Source organism: Aythya fuligula, chromosome 4, assembly GCF_009819795.1.
Source record: "Aythya fuligula isolate bAytFul2 chromosome 4, bAytFul2.pri, whole genome shotgun sequence".
In the NCBI taxonomy this organism is placed as follows: domain Eukaryota; kingdom Metazoa; phylum Chordata; class Aves; order Anseriformes; family Anatidae; genus Aythya; species Aythya fuligula.
In genome coordinates this window covers 34,875,221-34,897,606 of record NC_045562.1, presented here as the reverse complement: position 1 = coordinate 34,897,606, position 22,386 = coordinate 34,875,221, and the positions used below count along the sequence as shown (strand labels likewise).

The following is a 22,386-nucleotide window of genomic DNA, read 5'->3' as shown; positions in this document are numbered from 1 at the left end:
CTTTATATTGACCTGTATTTTATGCCACATGCTGTCAATTAATCGGAAGAAGTGATTATACTGAGGACAGAATCAGCCAGTGTTTTCCCCAAAAATGTTGGGAACAGAATTGCAAGCATTGCAGGCAAAAAGTTATTACCAAGCAAGTATTTGGTCAGTATAAAAAAAAAAAGGTGGGCTTCCACCCACAGTCTTTCAGAAATACCATCAGAATTTTAGCAGAGATTACAGACTTCCTTTAAGTTTGACCCCAAACCCACGAGCATTTAATGAAGTTGGCAAAACTAATAATGTCATTAAAAGTTAGCCTTCTCTGTGCCACTTCAGCAGAACCTGTGCAAGCCAGGCTGAAGTCCACCCAGCCCGACTTGTGGTATTAGAGGTGACGATGTTGTGATAAGCCACAGCTCCAGCGTGCTGCCTGCATAACTCTGACCCAAATGCTCAACAAGGTGGGCAAAGGAGCAGCGTGCATACGAGCCTCCACCTTTGCTGCTCCTTGCTTGTCAACATCTAATTAATCTCGCAGTGTATTGATCTTATAACCAAAGCTAGATGTTGCTGGTGGGTAAGTAAAACAGATTCATAGCAACAAAGAAAACCCAACAATGCCTTCAGTGTTCCAGGTATGAGAGGGGAACAAAACACCTCTCAGTCTGTGCCTACTGGGAAAAGATGTCTAACTCTCCGGGAACAAGCCGAAACCCCTGTGTCCCCAGAAGCAATCAGACACACAATAACAGATACAATGTTATTAAACTTTACTAGTTAAAGAAAAATCTTTTCTTTGCTTCTAGTGCCATAATGTAGGTGTAAAAGGAACTGGGAGCTTGTGATGTTTATTTTCATGGCAAATACAGATGCTCTGCTACACAGCTCAGCGCTACAGAAATCAAATCTCCAATCAAAGGTCATTGCTTAGTGACTTTTTTGCAGGCTGCGTTCCTCCACAGCCAAAGGAACCAAGGAGCTGGGCTTCCCACAACCAACATCCACACACGCAAACCAACCGCTTGCTTTTTGTTTTCAGTTGGTTAATTATTTAAAAGGAAAAACTTAATTGCGTATCAGAGAACTGACTTAGAAGAACTTCTGTTATGAACATGACACTATAAAGTTTGCTCGGATGCCAACTGGCATTGGCCCAGTGCATATAAACTGAAAGGAAACACCCTTCCCCTTGGGATGCTAGCCCCATATATTACAAAAAATGAATAGTTGTGCCTTGGTTACCAAGGACCTGAGGCAGTCGGCCCCTATTGTTATCCTTCAGCAGCACAGACCGCTTGGGCCCTCAGCAAAGAGAAGAGTTGCTAGGAATTTGCTGCATCAGAGCGAGTTTGCAGAGCGCTGGTACTACCAGCACACACGCACACCCCACAGCATTCCCCCAGAATAAGCTGCACGGACAAATCCCACAGTCTGTTAGTCAAACACAGAACCTTGATTTTACTCCAACCATTTATTTTTCCCTCGTAAAAACTTCTGATGTGAAGAGCTTTTCCTCCAGCAAGAAACAAACCAAGTGCAAATAAATTTCAACCTTACCCCCTTCCTATCCATTGCTGCCCTTCCTGTGTGAAGGCCAATCTTCATCAGAAAGTTAATTAAATTAATGCCCACAGCCGCACTGGTGTAGCCAGTGTGGGTGCTCCCAGTCCAACACAAAAGGGTCTTTTTTGGGTTTAGCTTCTATTACTCTGGAAAGGCCTTAATCTAAACCGATGGGAAGCTCAGGTCAGGCCCGTGCCAAGCCTAGCTTGCCACCTCAGCTGCCTTGGCAAAACGCGCGGGCGCACCGCTTGCAGAACACGTGTAGCTCACAGCACCCCGCAGGACGCCCCTGCGGGGACAACGCGGCTACCAACGCTTGAAGCCTGGATTTTCTACCAGAAATATGAATCAGTGACGTGAACCTTTTATAAAAGAGATGAAAGAATGTTGTTTTTCATTATTTTGAAGATGGAGCATTTCAGTTTTCATGCCTGGCCCACTGGTTCTTCAACACTTTTGTTACCAAGACTATTTCTTCTTATTCCCTATAAGCCTGATTCCTTGAATGCCAACAGCTGGAACTGGTGGAGGGACGGCTGTAGTGTAAAATGGTTCTTGTTGAGCTAAATTGGAGAAATGCAGTTCACTTTTTTTTTTTTTTAAATGACAAAGGATTGTAAAAGACCAAACATGTGAGATTTGTTCATGCTGCTGCAAAAAAATTTAATGAAAAGTGGCAACATAATAATATACTCTGGTAAATTAGGACAGGGTAGTAAGTGATTATACAAAAGTCCATTTGTGATAGAGACAGCAGGAGGGAGAATTCTCCCTTGTCCAGTATTTCAAAAGCACTAGTTTTGTATATGCTCACTGATACCGTGAGCTCCCTAACAGGGATTCTTTGATCTTCTCCATTAAATATTTTTGTGGACTTATTTTGAACTTGGTGAGGGGGGGACATGCCATTGTATGAAATACAAAAAAAAAAAAAAAAATTCCTGAACTGTACACTTAAATCTTTCAAAAATGGAAACATTAGTGACAGTGTGGTCCTCAACTGGTATTTTAAAAAGCTCTTCTACTGTTTCCCCAGAGTACCTAGTTCTTATTCTCATAATAGGTGGAATCAAAACAACTCCAGACCCATTGAGGAGATGTTATATAAGTGCACAGCAAAACACACGCACTCTACTCAGTTGCTCCAACTGTATCCATACCTGTACTAGTGGGTTTGGATGCTCTTCCCTTAGGGACTGGCAGTAACAATAATTCCAAAGACTGTGGTGGAGTTGCTTTCTCTTGCTTCATCTCTGAAAGCTGCAGGGGATCCTCAGCAACCAGTGATTTCTTCTTCTCTGCCAACAGGGTGCCTGCAGCCCTCGCAGCAACCTCCTTGAGTAGGGCAGCTGAAGAGGTCATGGAAGCCAGAGAAAGGAAAGAACTAGCTGGAGGCGGGTGCTCCTGCCCAGGAGTCATGCTTCTTTCACTCACTTTCTTTGATAAAGCTGCTAACGTGGAGCTGGCTGACTGAGAACTAAAGGGTGAGGAAAAGGATTCAAATCTTATAGTATCTTCAGTCCTTGAAAGAGATTTGTCCTGCAGAACAGCATTGGCTGCAGCCTTCAGCTTCAGGATAGCTGAATCGGGGGACAAACCACAGGTGGTGGAGGAGTTTGGCAACCACTTCCCTTGATTCCATATGAAGTGACTACCTGCATTGTACTGGTCACTTTGTTCCTGCTTCTCAGCTAGCTTTCTGGCAAGAACACTTAGCTGCTGGGCGTGATGAGCAGGTGGAGAGAAGGAGAGATTTGAGCCAAGATTTACAGGGGACTCAACTCTGCCATTGACGGTCACGGCAGCATCCAGCTTGAGGGAGCCAGCCTCCAACAGCCGCCTCAGGTTACTGCTCAGTGGCTTATTTGGACCTGGAGGTTCTTCCTCACACAGAGATGACACATCGGGAGAGAGGTGCTCTTTGCTCTGTATCGTGTCTCTTAGTGCCTCATTTTCAACGGTCCCTAACTCCGCTGTGTTGCTGCTAGGAGTTGCACTTCCCAAAGAAGTATCTGGGGAAGTGGACTGCTCCTGGATTCTGTCCTCCAGAGACAACTTAAAGTTCTCCTGGACTTCTCCATAGGATGCTTCTGAAGGAGTCTCTGAAGAATTTCCAAACCAGCGTTCCTCTTCACTGAGCTCACCTTCCACCTCTTCCTGTCTGGTACCATCTGCGTGGAACCAAGAAAAACAGTATTACTCCCAAATCTGTGCAAAGTAACTTCTTAACATGCAGTACGTCTGGCCTCTGCATGACCCTTCTGGATGGCCACCTAACAACCCCCTGAAGTGAATGGACTTGGCCTCAGCCTGGACTGAGTGACCAGGAAAAAGTTTTTTGGCAATGAACAAGGGTTTCTTTGAAGACCGAATTAAGGAAGCCTATCATCTTTCAGTCAACATTACTAAAACAGTTAAAACTGCAACGATACAAGTATACCACATGTACTAAATACCGCCAGGGCACCACTCATATTTACTGATAATTATTTTATTATCAGTACAGTCTGCACGTCCTACAAAGTATTATGAACTCTGTGTACAAAGCAGGGACTTAACAGGCCTAGAAGTTATTGGATACTTGAGTCTCAGTACAGAGAACAGGCATGCATGCCTTCAAAAGCAGATCAGGTGTATAGCTACTCAAAGGAGTTTTTTCCAGTGACTTTAAATCTCAGCCCAATCTTGCAGTGACCCCTATCTAAAATATAAGACAATTTGTACCAATAATGCACAGTTCATTTCTGAACAGCTGAAACGAGTAATGCATGAATGCAAACTAAGGGTCTCATCTCTCCACCTACCTAGGAGAGGAATGTCATACACACCAAACTAATCTTTGGGTTTTATTTTTTCTTCTTACATAGGCACTACTTGCTTTCCATTCACTCACCACTCCTCATTAAAGTTTTAAAGACTACCCTAAACCGAAGTTCGTTTAGCTGAAATTATAAAGAAAAAAAAATGTGTTGGTCTCCACGCAGTTAGTTACAATTTCTCTTTTGGGTAACTGCAACTCATCTCATCTCTCCTCAGATCTCACTGGCAGTGTTTACAGTGCTGTGACCCCAGATTGCTCTTCTTCCTGATAGTATTCAAATAATAGACATGACCAAGACTTCTTTTTTTTTTTTTTTTTTTTTTTTTTTTTTTTGCGGATTTTGTTGGCCAGTCAGAACATAGTCAAGAACAGCAATGCTAGGATTAAATTCATGTTATCGTCTCTTGCCAGATACCTCTCACATTTCTTCTTTCAGACTCAGTGTCCCTAGCTACAAAAGAATCTTTGTAATCATAGCACAGCAAAACAAAAGGATTTAATAGAACCCTCCACTGACATCCTGGCAATGAGCCTGCATGATACGTACTGTACCTACGATCAGGTATTATTCCCAGATTCCATATTTAATTCCGGCAAATTGCAAAGCTTGGAGAGAAGTTGATGAGTAAAATTTCAGATTTATGTTACTGCTTTGATCCAGTAAATTTAAGAAGGAAAAACCTAGGCACTTGCATAAGTGTAGAGATACCAACACGCACTCTGAATGTTGCATACAATACGAGGAATAGGGCGTCAGAGTAAGTTCCTTTTACTCAAAACCCCTTGAATTTTTTTTCACCAATATTTTAAGACCCCACACTAAAACCACCTATTTCCTCAGATTACTATTTTACACAGAAGCGGGTTAGCATCTTTCCTATTCAAAGCAAATAAAAGCCAACCAAACCCAAAGCACTTATCTAAAATTATTCTGATACTATCCAAGGTAGGATCACAGATGCAGCAGTGTTAACAATAGCAGGCCAACACCACCTACCCTGAAATACAGCAGACGTGCTAAGCAGTCGAGGCAGCACTCCTGCAGGTTGCAGGAGAACTGCAGGTATTCCCATTTCATCCTGTGAATGCTGCAAAGTAACTTGAGGCGTGTCGTCACAGCTAGGTGCAGCCAGATGAGACCTGTCCGCTCATCCACGGTTTTTGTTCACTCAGTCAACAAAAAGCTACAGCTTGAGAGATACTTAATTGTATATGGCTACCAGAAGAAGTGGGTTTCTGTTTTAGAGAAACTTCCAACTTACAAAACCTCCAAATTTCTCTGTTCCTGGACGTGTACCTCTATTACTTAATGTTGGTAACATTTCCTATTTGCAACCAGTCCTTTAAAGAACAGTAAAAAGCCACCGTTCTTACAGATCCTGTTCATTCTACTTGCACTGGAAATGAGCTCTTCCTTCTCACCTGTACCTGTTGTTGCACTAACCATAGAAGTAATGTTGCACATACTTTTTCGCTATCTATCCCTCTTCTCTACGGCTGACACCTCACGAAATACTCACAGTGCTTGAAGAACAGGACACTGGCAAACTGCTTGTAAAGATGCCCTGCAACTATGAGAGCAACTACATCAGGGCAGGGCCGAGATGCAGCTTTCTTAGGCAGCAGCACAACTACAAAACACCTTGAAAAAGGCACTGAAGGCAGGGAGGACACGAACACAGCTTGGATCGCCTTTCTTTTTCCAGACATGCATGCACCCTGTTGGTCTTGCCTACATAAGGGCAGCCACCAACCGATCACTGACAGGGAGCAGCAGCCACGAAGCTCTTTTCTTTTTCACTTACAGGCTTGCTACCAAGCCCAGAACTTCCCTCCCCCTTGGGTAACGCAGGGAGAGCTCCCCCTCCTGTTGCTCATCTACCTGTACCTCCTCCAGCTCTCAAAACTTCAAGCAGTCTGTATAAAAAAGGGAAAAGTTTCCTCTGCAGCATCTCCATCCCAAAAGCCACACATATTTTTTTTCCCCATACAGTTTGTTTCAGTACCTAGAAAGCAGACCTCTAACTGCTGACACAGTTCTAATTTTCCTCTTCTCAGTAATTCCCTCAGTTGCTGCAGTACCAAGCCCACTGTGTTTTGAGGCTGTAAGGTTAATGCTGAAAAAGCCAGCATCAGTGTCTTATCATGAACTCAGTCAAGCCTCCTTTTAAACACTAGTGAATTGGCTTAGAAGCATAACTGTGAAGCCTGGCAATTTCATTTCTAAGCCAAGTTGCCATTCAAGGCCTTTGGGGCAGGCCTTGAATTCACATCCACTTTTGAGCCTGTGAGTTTGAACAAGCTTGAGAACTGCCGGGGCAGCCAGCCCAACCCATCAACTTTCATACGAGTTCAAAACAAATAAAAGCTCTCCCCAGATCTCAGAGGGTTCGTGGGACACCAGACCACGTTCGTCTGAAATGGGAGCCAACCTCCACGCCTGTCAAGAAACTTTAGCTGACTTTCAGGTTTGCGGCAGAGGATCTGCATGCCATGGTTTTTTTCCTTTTGCAACGCAACCAAGGAGCTCCAGTGAGGAGTCCTTGAAGGGTTGGAGCAGACTTGCAACACCACATTTAGGTTTCTTCTTTCTCCACCATGAACATACCAGTTTGTTATTACAGAATTACTTACAAATGTTCAGCTACAAACATTTCGTTCCTATTTAAGACAGAAATGCTAAATGTGGGTAAGAAACCACATGGAAATTGCAAAGCTGGAAAAGGTAACTTAGGAGTTAGGGGCAAACTCTTACTGACTTCCTTTAGAACAGGACCGGGCTGGGAATCCTGCCAACACTACCAAGTAACTGCTCATCAGATTGCCTCTTCTCCACATGATTCAAGAGTCAAAACCTGTCAGCACTCCTCTCTCCTGACTTCCATGACTGGAGGGAGAGCTGCTTCCCAAACTGTTTGTCACTGGCAGGGACTGGTGGAGTTACAGGTCTCCTGCATGCTTTGGGACTACCCCATCACGCTTCAACCGGGAGCCTCAAAAACATACTTCACAATCCTGCCAGCATCAGCAAAAAGCACCAAAATACTGCTGGGCCGCTGATGCAGCCCAATATCAAGCAATCTCTGGCAAAGCCACAGCTGTGTGCAAAAGCACTCCTTGAAGAAGTGCCAACTTCTCGCGCTCGCCCACTCGTCTGCTTGTTTTCAAATACGGAGAAGTTCTGTTTCCCCTTCGAGAGATCGGTTTGACAGACAAATCTTATCGATCCTAAACTACGCTATTTCGCTGTTGTGACCATCTGCTTTTTGACGTAGAGTGGCGATTAGAATTTGACCATGATATCAATAAAAATGTAAATATTAACTGCACAAACTACTTATCTCTGCGAACTGGAAAAGACAAACATGTTTGTTGATTTAAACACTGAGCCACCCAACACAAACGCTTAAAGCTCGAACTCTACCTAATGAAATGGACACCTGCCATTCGTGAAACTGGTAAGTGTGAGAGGATTCACAGGTCCAGTTCGTATGGACCTGGAGTGGAGAAATATGAAGGCAGCAGAGCAGATGCAGACTACACAGGACAAGGAAAAAGTAAGGGTCTTCAAGGCATGGCACTGAGCGACACACGTGGGCAGTGAAAGCAAAAGCATGACTGCGAGTACAACATGGGGACCACCACAAATTATCTGAGAAATGGCCACAATTAGGCAACCCACCCCAAAGAGACTGAATTGGCATGTTAAGAGGGACGTAATTTCACTTTAATCATCAGAGCAATGAGTAAATTACAGAACTCCAAACCAGAATTAGCGCTGCAAACCCATATGCTGTAGTGATACCGCACATACGGAAACCGTAATTATCAGATTATGGAACAAGAATTAAAACAAGTATGAAAGAAGGTAGAAGTCAAATCACTTCAAAGAAATGCTCACAGGAAAATTGTTGATGAGATAAATTAGGGAAGATTGCCCTAACTTCAGCACTTATATTTCAAGAAACGTCTGGGAATCTACAGGACCAGGATTCACAATATTAGGACACCTCGTTTTTATTACCTCGTGTCATGGTTTCGGCTGGGATTGGGATTGAGCTAGTTTTCTTTGTACAGGCTCACACAATGCTGTGTTTTGGATTTTTGATGCGAACAGGGGTGATAACCCACGGCTGTTTCAGCTGTTCAGCCAAGCACTTTGCTGCCTCTCGTGCTGCCTGGCCGGCGAGGGGACACCAGGAGCTGGGAGGGGATGCAGCCAGGACAGCTGGCCCAGGCTGCCCAGAGTTTTTGTTTCCATGTGCAGCTTTTGCTGTACCTAGTAAGATGTCTTTTCCTCAACCCCTGAGTTCTGGCTCTTGTACCTTTCAGATTCTCTCCCCCATCCCACCCGGGGACAGCGAGCAAGCGGCTGGGTGGTGCTCAGCACCCTGCCAGGGTGAAACTGCAACTTCTTGGCATCAAATACCTCCATCTATATGAAGATTTCAGGTATGACCATTCAAGTTTGCCTCAATCTAAATAAAGTTACAATTGCATTCGTTGGCTATGTGGCACCCAAGTCATCTTCATTGTTTGTTGCTCCAACTCGCTTGTTTCCTCTCTGATATTTTCTTGCCCCTGCAGCTTTTGTTTAGCCCAACTAAAGCTCGATTGACCTAGAAGTATAAGCAGCAGTTTAGCAGCATAACTTACTCCCTCTTCATTACCTATCATAAACCATTTTCTATATTATTTTATGCTAAACACTCTTCCAAAGCCTACTCAAAGAGCTAGGATTGAGTGATAGGTCTGCACTGGGGAGCTGAGGAGCTCTGCAAAGATGCCTAAAGAATTTAAAAGGTCACATTAAACTTAAATGAAGCAGTAAGCCGTCCGTAAGGAGTTCTGGGGAACCACAGACTGACTCAGGTGAGCAATCAGTTTAAAGCCAAGTAAATAGGCAGACAAATAAAAAATAAAGCAGAAACAACACCTGAGTGATCCAGAGTTTGGCCTCATGTGAATTCTCTCAAGAACAGCAAGAAAAGGGGGGCGAGTGAGGAGAAGCAGCAGCTGAGAACTGAGAGGGCATGGAGGACTGTAAAAGGAGTCACAGCTGAGGAAGAGGTGAGATGGACTGTAAACTGTTGTGCTCCTATTCAGCCTCTAGGATGGCTTCAATTAGCACCAGAACACATCAGATTACCACGTCCTATACTCCTCCCTCCTCTCTCCTTTCTTAGATCCCCCAACAAGGATTAGGGATTGGGCCCCAGGCCAGTTCTGGCAGCCCATTTCAGAATATGCTCACTTCACAGGTGCTGCAACCCAGATGCCATCATGACCGTCACCACCAGGAAAATACCCAAACGAGTTTTGATGAGTTTCCCATCACACGATGGCAGCACATTCAGGAAGAGAATGCAGGTCCACCAGGTCTCTGTTTTAGCTCTGCAATACTCAACCAATGTAAGCCCTTTTGAAGTGGAGTACGTAAGGATGCTCGCTTCTTCCGGCCAAGCTGGGTAAGCACCTCTGGCACAGGAGCCTTGAAATTTGCCAGAAAGTGGCTGCTAGTCACGCTGGGCAGAACAGTTTTAGTGGAATATGGACAGTCAAAGACATACTGGAGAAGCTCCAGGATGAAATTAAGAGGAGAGGAACTTGAAGTCCTCACTGTAAACAGAATATTCAATGAGAATGAGCAGTCACAAAGGTGTCATGGCAGAATTTAGTGCTGACCAGATAAAAGAATGAAGGAGCTGAAGGCTGAACACAGTAAATACCTTAGGTAAACCATATACACTGTGTAAGCACATCATTTTAGCAACAGAAAAAAAAAATAATTACAAGAAAACACTCCCTAATATCCTATCACTTTCTAATACACATTGTCTGGCTGTCAGCTTCACAGCAACCCTTGCTAATTTCACAACCAGGTCCTACTGAAAGCAACACTCAGGCCTAAAAATGGCAGTCGTATCTGGGGAGTCTATTTTGTGGTATGCCATATAAATCACTAGGTCCAGCTCCCCACAAACTACCATTTTTGTATTCAGACTGCCTTTTTAAGCACTTCAATTTGTGTATTTTTCTTAATTTCTTTGGGTTCGACAAACTTTGTGTGTTCCCACACCCACCAGACTATGTTGGTGTGTAGTCTGCAGGACTACTTCAGAGACGCTGGGCACTGGGCACTGACATCCCTGCCTCTAAAAGGCATTTACAGCTACATTTGATTAGACTATACATCCAGAGCAGTAGCACCGTTGATTTTTCCCATAGGGATGCTTGCAAGAAAATCATGATTTTAATAAAGACACAAAGGCCTGCCTTAACTCCTTTTATTACATCAACAGCAGCAAATAAAACTTAGAAGTCACGATTACATAAACAGTCATGTGCTAGAGTGCCCTCGGTCCCCCATTTTCCCTTCATGATTTCTGTGACCTATAATAGGTAAGCAGCACAATAAGTCACTGTCCTCTTTCAACAGAATTTCTGGCTCGCTCGCTTATCAACGGGATGATTATTCAACTCTTGACCTCATCACAAAATGGTTTAGCAGCGTTGCTGGTGCTTGAACCAAATTTCTCTACTGCAGGCTGACCCAGAGAGCAGCACAGCTGCAAGAAGGAACTGCCAAAAAGCGATAACTCTCTTGTGCTGTCCTTCTCCCCTGTGTTTTAGATGTGTGAAAATACTCACGCAATTAGACAGGAAAAGAAGCCCTAGGTAGGACTCTGTATTTCATCTCCACATCTTCTAAAATAATGATTTTCCTAACTGGAGGGAAGGAGAAGAGGGGAAAAGAAAGGCACAGCCTTTAAAGACAGGACATACATCCTCTGCTTTTATCCCTAACTTAAAATGAGTTTAAAAAAATCCACTTGCGAGAAAATCCCAGAACATTCACCTAGCAATTTCTCCAGCACTCCTTTTTTAAAAAGGGCTCCGGGACGAACAAGATTAGAGAACGATGAGTTAATTACCTCACAGTATCTGGGACTCTTCAGGATGCTTTGCCCATATGCACAAGCAACCGTGAGTGCCGAAGTACCACGTATCCAGGTTTCCCAACTGCTAGCCAACAGCTGCAAGTCAAAATGCACGCACAACGCTTCCCTCTCTGAAACAGGATCCAGGTGTTACGGACTCCAAGGAAGAAGGGAGGCAGGATGGATTATTGAAAACGCTTATCACAGACAACGTGAAACTGGCTTATTTCCTGTCCCTCAAAGGAGAAAATTTTGTCATAGATGGGAAACAGACAGTGACCTTTTATTTTCAGGCTAGTGCCCCAGAATAAGTGTGTCAAATGGGTTTTGCTACCCACCAAAGGGATCCTTCTGTTACTAGCTAGATTTCATGAAAGAGGACAGAAATATATGGTTTCTCCCCAGGTGAGCTATTGCTACTTGAGAAAGGTTCTCCTGGCTCTTGACTAACCACAATATAAGACATCATAGGGACAGCAAGTCTGATCTCCACTAAAACATCAAGCTCTTCAGAAGATTACTGCTAGTTCTATGGACATTTGACACCTTGCCTCCAAGATTGATGTTCTTCTGTTCTAGGCAAGAGGTTTTAGTTGCTAGCTGTAGGATCAGTGTTACAGGAGCGTTGTTTCCACAGGGATTCAGAGATTTAAACAACAAGCAAACAGCAACCTAACAACCACTGACACAAGCTCACAACTGAAAGAGTGGTCCTGTGCCCCCTCTTAACATTTGCTCAGTTCTTTGACTGCTTGGAGAGCCAATTTGCCAAGACACTGGAACAAAACTGATACGAATGAGACAGGAATGGGGAAACGGGAATGGATTTGGTGGCCTGAGAGTATTTATATTAGCCAGGAATTTGAGCCACCTATCTCCTGAGGTCCTTTGTGGTGCAAAGCACATCCTGCCTTGCCAATGAAAAATACCAGAGGATTCTCCCTCCCATCCCAAATCTCCCCAGTGTAGTACACCTCTCAGGGAGGACCTGGCCGTTGTGGTCAGGATGGCCACGGTAGGCAACATCACAGAGGCTGCTTTAGAAGCTCTATCCAGGACATCTATGGCTGGGTTGCCCACCAAAGATTGTTCTGAGACTAATTAAAACCACTCCTCTCTAGAACTTGGTGGCAGCATGTTCCTGAGAGAAGAAACACGTGAAAGACACAGAAACAGTATCTTGATAGCAAGGCCTAGTAATCTGCAGCCCTGAAAAGTAAGTGGGCAGAGAAGTATGTCTCAGTGTTATATGTGTATATCAATGATACATATATACATACTATGTATGAGTGTATACTAATCTACATTTATTATTATATATATATACTATATAAGGCTCCTTACAATTTAGAATGATTTTGTTCTAGCTGGATTTTGCCCCTATTTGAAGCTCTGAGCCTAAGCACTCGAGGCGCACACACAAAGCAGAATGGGACACACGTGGCCGCAGAGAAGTGTTTTTCGAGACCATTCCTCAAGCAGTACAGGAAGAGCATCCAACTTACAAAGCTTTCATTGACTTGACCAATACCTAGAACTCCTGAAGAGAAGGAGACAAAGACAATTGATTTTTATGAATGAGGTTTTTAGATGAAACAAATATTCCTGAAGTCAGCTTACTCTGCAAAGGCTTGGTTAGTAGCCCCAGGACAGATTCCTAAAGTACATAAAGTGCCAGTCTAACAACAGAAAATCATGTTCCTTACAAACCGTATTTTACGGTACCTATGTTCTTCTTGTAGCACTTTTATGGAGACTGAGCAAAATACCGCAGCCAGCCTTATTGAAATGTTCTTCCACAGGCCCTCGTCAACATCCTATAATAAGCTATAGTTGAGTGTGAGCACACCTTTCATAAAGCGTGAGATTGCGATCACGCTGATTTATACACCACAGGAATATGGACAACCAAAAACCTGGAGTCTGTACATTAAAATATCAAAGTAATACACCTCTTCTTCCTGACGAAAAAAGACAATATGATAAACTATTTGCTACAAAACTAAACACTTCTTCAGGCACCAGCTTCTGAGCCAGATTCAAAAGCCCCTTATCAGGAATTTCAGGCTTCCCTGGGTCTTTTAAAACCAGCTATGATATCTGATTAAGACTCTGACAGAGTATTATAAACGTGAGGACAAACTAAATATGCAGGAGATCAACTGTTATTCCCACAGCTCTATTTGAAATAGGAATCAGTTTTAATGATCTTTGATGGTTCAAGTGGTTCATGCGCTAGTCTACACCCAGAGACATTCCCTGTACCTGGAGCAGTAGCGATCATTTAATATCAGCACACATTTATTAGTGGGCTCACTTACGTGGTAAGTTCAGCACAGTGATTACAAACTCTACTTTATCTTAGCTATAAGCAAGCTGAAAAATTCCTTACAATTCTTCCCAGTTAGGTAAAAGTCACTTTGCTTGTTCATTTGTTTTGCTCCAGTGAGATGTCTATGGCAACAGGCTGTCACACTGAGAAAGTACCAAATACCAAAAGGTAATAGGGATGCTGGCATCTCCAACATAAGAGTTAAACATTATTCTCAACACTTTGATTGTCCTTCGCATATAAAGAGTTGAGGCCTACCATGTCAGCCTACCTCAGAAAGGACCAGAACTATTTTAAGATTTACCTATGTGGGCCTTTATTAGAAATGAAACCCCAAACAATTCTAGCAAACAATTTGGAAAAGCTTTCTACTGTCTTAAGATCTCTAAATGCAGGAATTTAGGTTCCAATCAAATCAAAATCAAATTATTGTGGGGGATAATCACATGAATGCCAAATGGTCAGTATAGGAATCCGTATTTTAAAGACATCCTTGGATGAAAATGAACTCCACGAGCGAGAAGATATTTTATTGCTTTGGCAGGCCATTAATGAAGTTTTCTTTGAAGAACTGTTTACTGCACACAAAACTAGAACCTACCAGAGGCTTGGTTACTCATTTCCAAACACCAACACGTTTTGTAGTAGTCTGATTCTAGGGCATAGCCTTCTGTTGCATTTCTGCAGTAGAAGACACCAAAATCAAGATTTTATTTTTTTTCCTGACAAGATGTCAGGCTGCAGTTATCTCTGACTTAAAAGAGAAAAAGAGAGAGAAGGAGGGAAAACGATGGCCAGACTAAATGATCACCTTGAGTTCAAGCAGTGAAGTACCTCAGCATTCTCAATCCATCAGCATAACATTTTGTTTGGGTGTTAGGGAAGACAAGATCCATTCACTTGGACACTTCTGCTTGAGAAAATGGAAGGATCATGCTACATTATTAAGATAGCTAAAAGAAAAAAGAAAAAAAAAGTAACACCACCTCAGTTCTTTATACTTTTCGTCCATTAAAGGCAAAGGATTTCAAGAAAAGGGGTTAGCACATAGGAGTGATCACAGTACTAGCCAAAAACTTGACCTCTGACCCTGAATGAAAAGCTTGGGAATAGAGGAACTGTATACATTTCCACAGAGGTAAACATCTGCCATGAATATCTGAAATAAGACCAGCAGATTTTCTTTCTGCATGCCCAGCAACGCTGTTTTGGTGCTGAGGTGATCACCTCCAAGTACAACACTAGGCATAACGTAGGGTGTAGATAATTTATCTGCTGACTGGATGGCTCAAGGCATCTTAAAGCAATTGGACTCTTCTTGGCTGTCAGTGGTGTCCACAAGGCTTTGGCAAACACCAGAAGAAAATTCAGAGAAGCATCCTTCCAGGTGTCACTTTTAAGTAGTGAGCACTTCACAAGAGAAGTACCCATAGCAAAACTGAAGTAGGGCATTAAGCATGACTAGCACAGTTTCTCTTATCACATTACATATGATCTAGGTGCCAAAAAGGGCTGGAAAGCTTTGCTTTCTAATCTTCATTTAACTTGGTAACAGATAAAACCAGTGGCTCACTCTCTTTTGCATATCTGTGTTCTCTATTTTTTTGAAATACATCTATGAACTGCCTGCTCTTATCCACTTGGTGCCTTCATCAGCTAACGATTCATCTTAATTAAGGCCTGCACCTGACCTGCCACCTCCAAGAACTGGCTGCAGTGATTTCTGTCTCAAGTCTTGACTGCGACAAAGCGCATCTTCATTGCCCGAAACGTACTGCCAGCCTCCGAACAGTCACAACCCCAACAGCAGAAAGCAAGGACAAAAATCCTTACATGTTCCTTGCAATTTAGAGCAGCCAAGAGAAAAGCGATTGGTTTACAGCGCAGATTACTGTAACGTTGGTTTACCCTCAATATGTGCAGCTCATTTTAGTGTGGCCAGTCATTTAAAACTGACAGGGTCACCACAGCAACAAGATTTTAGTCACCCGTACAGTCGGAAAAGAAGTGCATGAGAAGTTGCAAGTGTCAATTCATCTGGCAAAAATGGGCTGACCAAAGTGAGAAAAGTGTTCAAACATGCCACTCGGTCGCATACAAACAATTTGCAATGAAAATAAATAATTCCCCTTACCGCAACAGCAATTCAGCATTATGGCTTACGCAGGGTGATAAGTTTACAGGAAGTTCTCCAATGACCTGAAAGGCTGAGATGGATCTAGAAGCACCAGGGAAATGCCATAAAGCGCCTACGCTATCAGCTGTCCTGGGCAGGGCAATTCCCAACCCTCCTAGGGGACACACCACTGCCCCAAAGGCTAACGGAGGCACCCAAGCCAGGCTGGCTGATTACCTGCTCCTTCACCCATTCCTTTCAAGGAGGTGCCCTCGTGTGTTGTACAAACCGTATAGGATCTGTACCCTTAAGCAATCCAGAGTAAATTTAGCATAGCTACCACAATGTTAGCAGGAAAAAAAAATGGTCTGCTAAGGTTGATAAATCAGTCAATTATCTGCTTCCTTGATTCTTATTCTGGTGTAAATTTTTCAACCTTGCATTACTAGTAACGGTACCTAAGACAAGATGATCTGTACATTGCCAAAACCAACTGTTTAAATTAGTAGGAAATCCTTAATTGCTATAAACAAAATTACAACAGGCTTTTTTTTTTTTTTTTTTTTTTTTTTTTTTTTTAAAGGGGTTCTAAACAGCACACTTGAACACGCCAGCAAGAGCACACACTGCGTCCCCATCCATACCTGGCTGAGGATACACGCAGGGCATGAAGTCCCTAGTCTCCCCTCACCTCCTTGTACCAAGTGCAAAGTGCCTTCCCTCCCAAACCACTGCCCATAAAACAGGAATAAGTCATGAACGGTCAGAGGAAGGTGGTGGGGCAGAAATACTCCTGAGGCACTGCAGGTACTCACTTCATCGTCAGGCAGGCAGCCTTAGTGCCCCTGGTGGGAATCTAAAGAAGAAGGCAACCCTCAAAGATGCAAGAGAGCATGGGAAAACCACAGAGGGCTGTTGTCCTTGCTTGGAAGTAGGGAGCTGGTTTAGGCTCAAAAGGGAGTATCAAATCTGTGGCAAGGTGATGCATGTGATCTCCGGTAAAATTTCCTTTTCCGTACCTCTTCTCTCACTGGTAATAGAAAGAGATTTCCAGAAAATACCTGACTAAAGACACAGAAGCCGAAAACAACATGAAAATGATGCATCATCTTCTTTCTCTACACACAGAAGTCACAAAGTACATAGGACTATGCAACAGACCTGGTTTCCTGTATCTTTTCAAAGGCATAGTCAAGTTTTGGAATGGAGAAGGGAAGAAATCCCACCAGAGTTTGTACTGGGACATAGTAATATAAGTCCTGCATCCTTTCAATACCTGAGGAAAGCTCTTTAGGTTTCAAAATTGTTGGAAAAATATACAGCAACATCCAGAACATACTCAGTCATTTCAATGAATGTACTTTCCTTTTTTTTTTTTCTGCTTACCTCTGTTTCTCAGAGGGACAACTGCTATCCACATGCATGACTTCATTCGCTGCTGCCTTGGTTTCACTGGGAAGCTGCTAAACGCATCTTTCCTACAGTACATCCAATTAGAACACAGGCTCTCTTCCAGACGAACTACTTTTTGTTAGGTCACGTGTGCTGAGGACAACAGGCTGACTCTGACTTGTGCTCCTACGTGCTACACAAACACAAGAAAGGAGAAGGAAACACTATTTCCTTGTCTCTCGTGCACAAGGTAGTTCTTGAGAGCACTTTCAGATGTCTAATAACTACGTCGAAGTCTAGGAGACACTCACGTGAAAGACTAATCAGACCCCTAGAGAAGGATATGCTACTTCTTGTCTGCTTTCCTCATGGCTACTGGCTCTGGTATCTCAAGCAAGGCCAACAAATGTCTGGAATAACACAAACGGCAGCATTAACTTTTCCTCTTCTCTCCAAGGGGTTAAAAGCATGTTGTGTCTTCTCTTGAACCAGTTCCAAGTAACTTTTCATTCTATCAACTTATACAACTGCCAAATCTTCAGGCAGTGACACTGACAAAGCAGTGGCATTACCAAAATGAAAAATAGCAAGTACCAAATGAAAAATTGCTACTTTCCCGCATATAGAAAAAGGCTGACCAATCTTCTCCAGCTGGTCTAGAAAACTTGCCATAAATATTGACTGGCAAAGGATGAAAAAAGGATGAATTATCAGTGATAAAATTACATCACACGTGGTTTTGGAGAAAAAGGAAGAAAACTAATTCTCATCAGTGTAGTAGTGCTACACAAGGATTGAAGCTGGAAAAATAGAGATGTCTGTGAAGCTCTCTCCCAAAAGGTGTGAAGAATCTCTGAAAATAACTTCTTGTTGAACTACAGGGAAAAAAAATGAAATAAGAACTCCAAAAAACTGTCCACTTCTTGTCAGTGAACTGTCTCACTGAGCTTCCAAACATCCTCACAAACACCAGATAACCCCGAAAGCTCTGTCACTGAAATCTAGATCTCTTGGATGCAAAGCCCATTCCAAGCAAAAATTATAACTCACGCTAGAAAAACAGCAAGAGAAAAATTCTCACTTGCTAAAGTCAGGTTTTCACGTCCTGTGCACAAAGTTAACTCAGCCAGCTTCTAAGGAAGGGAGAAGAACACAGCCTCTCTCTCTGTCTCTTTGTTGCTGCAGGAGGCTGGCTGGCTGCTCTTCCTATAAAGGACATTTTGGAGTTCAAAAAACTGTCAAAGAAGCGTGTGCATTTGCCTGCCTCGATGATACGATGCACTGTTGAACATTCTGACTTGCACTTACTTTGACTTTTGGGTCAGCTCAGTATTTCCTTCTCTGAGTACAAATAAGACATCTTAGCTTCCCAACAGCCCCAGTGGCATTCTGGCAAACGCAATTCCTTCCGCTCAGCTCAAAAGGATCACCATCTCTACATGCTCGATAATCCAGACACTTCTGTTCAGCCTACGTAAAGGGCCAGGTTCTCTCCGGCGTGGCACGTGAGTATTGGCAAAGGAGGAATGCAGCATGAGCCTTCACAGAGCTCTGATTCTCCCTTGCGTTTTCCAACACAAAGCCTGGGGACTGGCTCCTCAGGGGCAGTTGGAAATGGTTGTTAACTACGAATAACTAGATCCAGGAAGCTGCAGCCACAGCTCCATCTGTGACCACCGCTCCATCTCTAATTCTCTCCCTATTCAAGTTTCAGGGATACTGAGATGTAAGAAACAACAGTATTAATTTCCCCCTAGGAACAACCCCATGCAATGAGAGTCCCCATCAGACCAAGGCCACCACATCTGCATCACCTTAGCAGCGCAGGGGCAGTCAGAGGAAGACTGCAAAGCTGGCCCATTGTTGATAAAAACCACTAAGGTCTGGTTTTAAAAACTTTAAATTTTAAATTTAAAAGAAAAAAGAAAAAAAATATTAAAGAAACAACCAAACCAATCAGAAATTCCAACACTACTATAATATGTAAGTTGCAACGAAGAAAACCAGGGAAGCCTCAGACCAAACCACTGCGATGCCTTTAACTGTGCCCCTTGTGTTCACAGCCTCTGTCACGGGGTCACAAAGCAAAGAGGGGAGCTCACAAACTGGACGTGTCAATACTCGAGCACAGCAGGTGAGATCAGGCAGCACACCCGATCTAACAAAGATCTTTGTTATTAACCACTGCTTATTTTTGCTTATATGCAGCTTCTCTAGATCTATTTTTGGTAAATAATGTGCTCCTGATTTACCATTTTACTCTGCCCCATTACTCACCTGAGTGCTTTATGCACATTAGCTTGCTGACTGGTTCAGAAACAAAAGGTTTAGCTTTTAGATACTGAAATTATTCCTTCCCATAAATGTCACAGGAATCGAGTCCCCTATAATTTATTTTTTCCTCTCTCCAAAAGTCAGATTAAAACATGGCAAATTATATTCTCTCTTTCTCTAATTCCTCCCACAAGGATGATATTATGGTAACGTATCTAAGGGGAGCTTGAAGAAGTATTTATTCTGTCATGCTGTTTGCTACCAAAGACAGCTGCTTTCTTTGACCCTGAGAGGATTGCTTGGGGTTAACAAGCAAAGCCAAATAAGAGAGGATTAGGAAGCTACTCGTAGGGGTAGGCTAACACACAGGAGCAGATCTTTCCATGTAGAATAGATGCTCCTTGCTCCTAGACACACTGAGGGACCGCCTCAGCTTCCAACCTTAAGAAAAGTTAGAGGTCACGTAAATAATGTGCAAGCACTGAATAAAAAGTGGAAACCTGATTTAATTTAAAGAGATTTAGGATTCTGTGTCGAGCTCACGCTATGAGAAACTAATGCTACGGCTACTTAGAGCACCGTCCGTTTCTACATTCTGCCTTACAACTCCACCTAAAATTCAGACTGAGAGGAATGCTGGAAGTGAAGGGGAAGTTCCGTGTCTACATCCACCCCATCACTGGCTTTGCTGCTGCACAAACAAACAGGCGTGCCAATGGCAATGGGATTTGAGTTGATTTTTTCAAAGAGCACTTCTTGGCTGAAAACTCTGTGGGCTTTACCAACACTTTTTATGCAGGCCAGTAAACGCCTTCAAAGACAACAACTCGGATTCTCATGAGAATACGTCTACGCTAAACAACACAGTGCTATGTAGTGGTATCTGAGCCAGCTTGAGTATACCCAGAAGTATTATAGCTGAATTAACCTGGGTAGACTGCTGTGATAACTGCCTCCCATACACAAGGTAGCTTATTTAGAGCTTGCTTTGTTATCTCAATGTGGCATAGCGCTCCGCAGGAAGACATATAAGCAATTATCGTCAAGTCCATTTAGACCTTATGGGCAATGTAAAAGTACCTCAAGGTGGGCAGAAGAGCCCCCTTCAGAGTTATTCTCTGTGCATACAACTCCCTCTGGCCACACAGAATTGACAGAAGGATTGTGTCAGCCCTTCCTCTCCAGAACAAGGAGCGGGATGAGAGCCAGTGGGCAGCAGAAATTAGAGCAGCTCTGGGCTGATACGCTTACACCGGTGCCTGAGAAGAGCTCTTCATGGTCTCAGAGTGCTAGAAATACAAAAGCAGACACGGGGAAATTCTGCTCCAATCGCAGATGAAGTGAGTTCTCAGTCACCAGTAGCGAAGTCTAGATTTGACACAGTGGCCTATAAGGGGAGCAATTCTGCCTCTGCTTCAGGAAAGCAAGCAAACACAAACAGCCACAACACCGGCTGCTAGATACAGCCAGTTGCCCACCACCCTCATAAAGCAGAGTCACGCTTGTTAAAACCATCGATTCTTTTAATGCGCTTTTCCAAGAGTTGCTTGCCATTTGTTTTTAAGCATTCCCCTGAATGCTTAAATTCCCACTTTTGCCCTGCTGCACCATCTTACAAACCCTAACAGGCACCACGACCCAGGACGCATCCAAAACATCCACTTAAAATGGGAAGCCCTGATTTTAAAGTAAGCCTTTACCAAATCTTCTCCTATACAGAAACTTTCAGGTAAAACTTCTGTCCTACTAGTTTAAGACCATGCAGGCAAAAATTCTTTGTACCTGCTTAGAAAGCCCTGTGATAAAGGAAAAAGACATTCAAGCAGCAAGCTTCAGATGAGGGCCAGCAGAGCTATAACCCCTTCTCAAGGATGGGAATCCCTAGGGGCTGGACCACGCCGAATTCAAAGGAACGATGACAGGAGCTTGCTTTGAGTTGTTTTGAAATTTTTATTTCTATCCTAGTGAGAGAGCGTCCCAAACAAAAGAAATGAAACAGAGCAGATGTTTGGAACCTAACTTCACTGTCTGAAACTGCTGATTAAGCCATGCGTTACGAGACCTTTGCCACCTGGTAACCCTTTCATTTTTAATGCAATTTATTCTAAGCAGCAGCTCAATCGGCAGACTTGCAAAACAAATTTTCTTTCGTGGTCTACCGTGCTACCAACATCAGCCATTCTTTCCCCGCCAGCTCCCACCAAAGTACTGAAAAGAACAAGGGAAAGCACTGCTTATGCAGTCCAGGTTTTCTCTCCTTTCTGCATGCTTCTCAGAAAAATCATAACTCTTCAGCCTGCAAACTAGAACAGGTTAGCCTAAGCATTAGGCTTAACCTGAGCTGCTACCATTCGGTGTAATTACATCACAAACATGAAATCCCTTGAAAAGCAGGAGAAACTTTATGCAATAGAGCCAATTGCTAAGTCAACAGGTTGAGACTGAGCATGTTTGGTGTCTAGGCCCAGCACAACACCAGCTTGTAAACGCTACCGAAGGTATGTAAGAAAAAGAGAAATGGTCTCTGGGAGCATAACGGTTCTGTAATTTATGACCCCGAGTTATCTGTAAAAAAGAAAAACTGAAAGACAAGCTCTTAAGTGAACTTAGGGGTGTATGTTACTGAATCGTACGTTGAATTGGCCACAAGGCAGTGTGTATGTGCAGAGCCATGCTGACTATGCCCTGCAGCATGCTTCCTTTGAGCTGAAGTCTGGTCAAGCCTGAGTTTTACTATTTAAATTAAAAACAACAACAACAACAACAACAAAAAAAAAAAACCCTAATAACCCTTTGGGGAAAGGGATAATATCTACCTTTTTGAGTTTGTTTTTTTTTCCTTCAGACTAATATCATCTGTTATTCTTCATGATTGTATCAGCCCACATCGTTTATTGTTCTTCACATGAACAATTTGTAAGAGTGAAAGAACAAGTCTTAGTTTGGGGGGCAAAAA

At 43.1% G+C, this 22,386-nt stretch overlaps 1 protein-coding gene across 1 annotated transcript in view; it reads right to left on the bottom strand.

Annotated features, from left to right (window-relative positions):
* ZNF827 (zinc finger protein 827) overlaps positions 1-8,409 on the bottom strand; it is a 79,888-nt gene extending 71,479 nt beyond the window's left edge. The window contains exons 1-2 of the mRNA XM_032186251.1: positions 8,400-8,409; positions 2,715-3,725 (exon numbers count right to left, since the gene is read on the bottom strand). Of these exons, the coding sequence (XP_032042142.1) occupies positions 2,715-3,725; positions 8,400-8,409 (1,021 nt within the window). The remainder of the gene's footprint in view (positions 1-2,714; positions 3,726-8,399) is intronic.
* Positions 8,410-22,386: the final 13,977 nt, after the last annotated feature.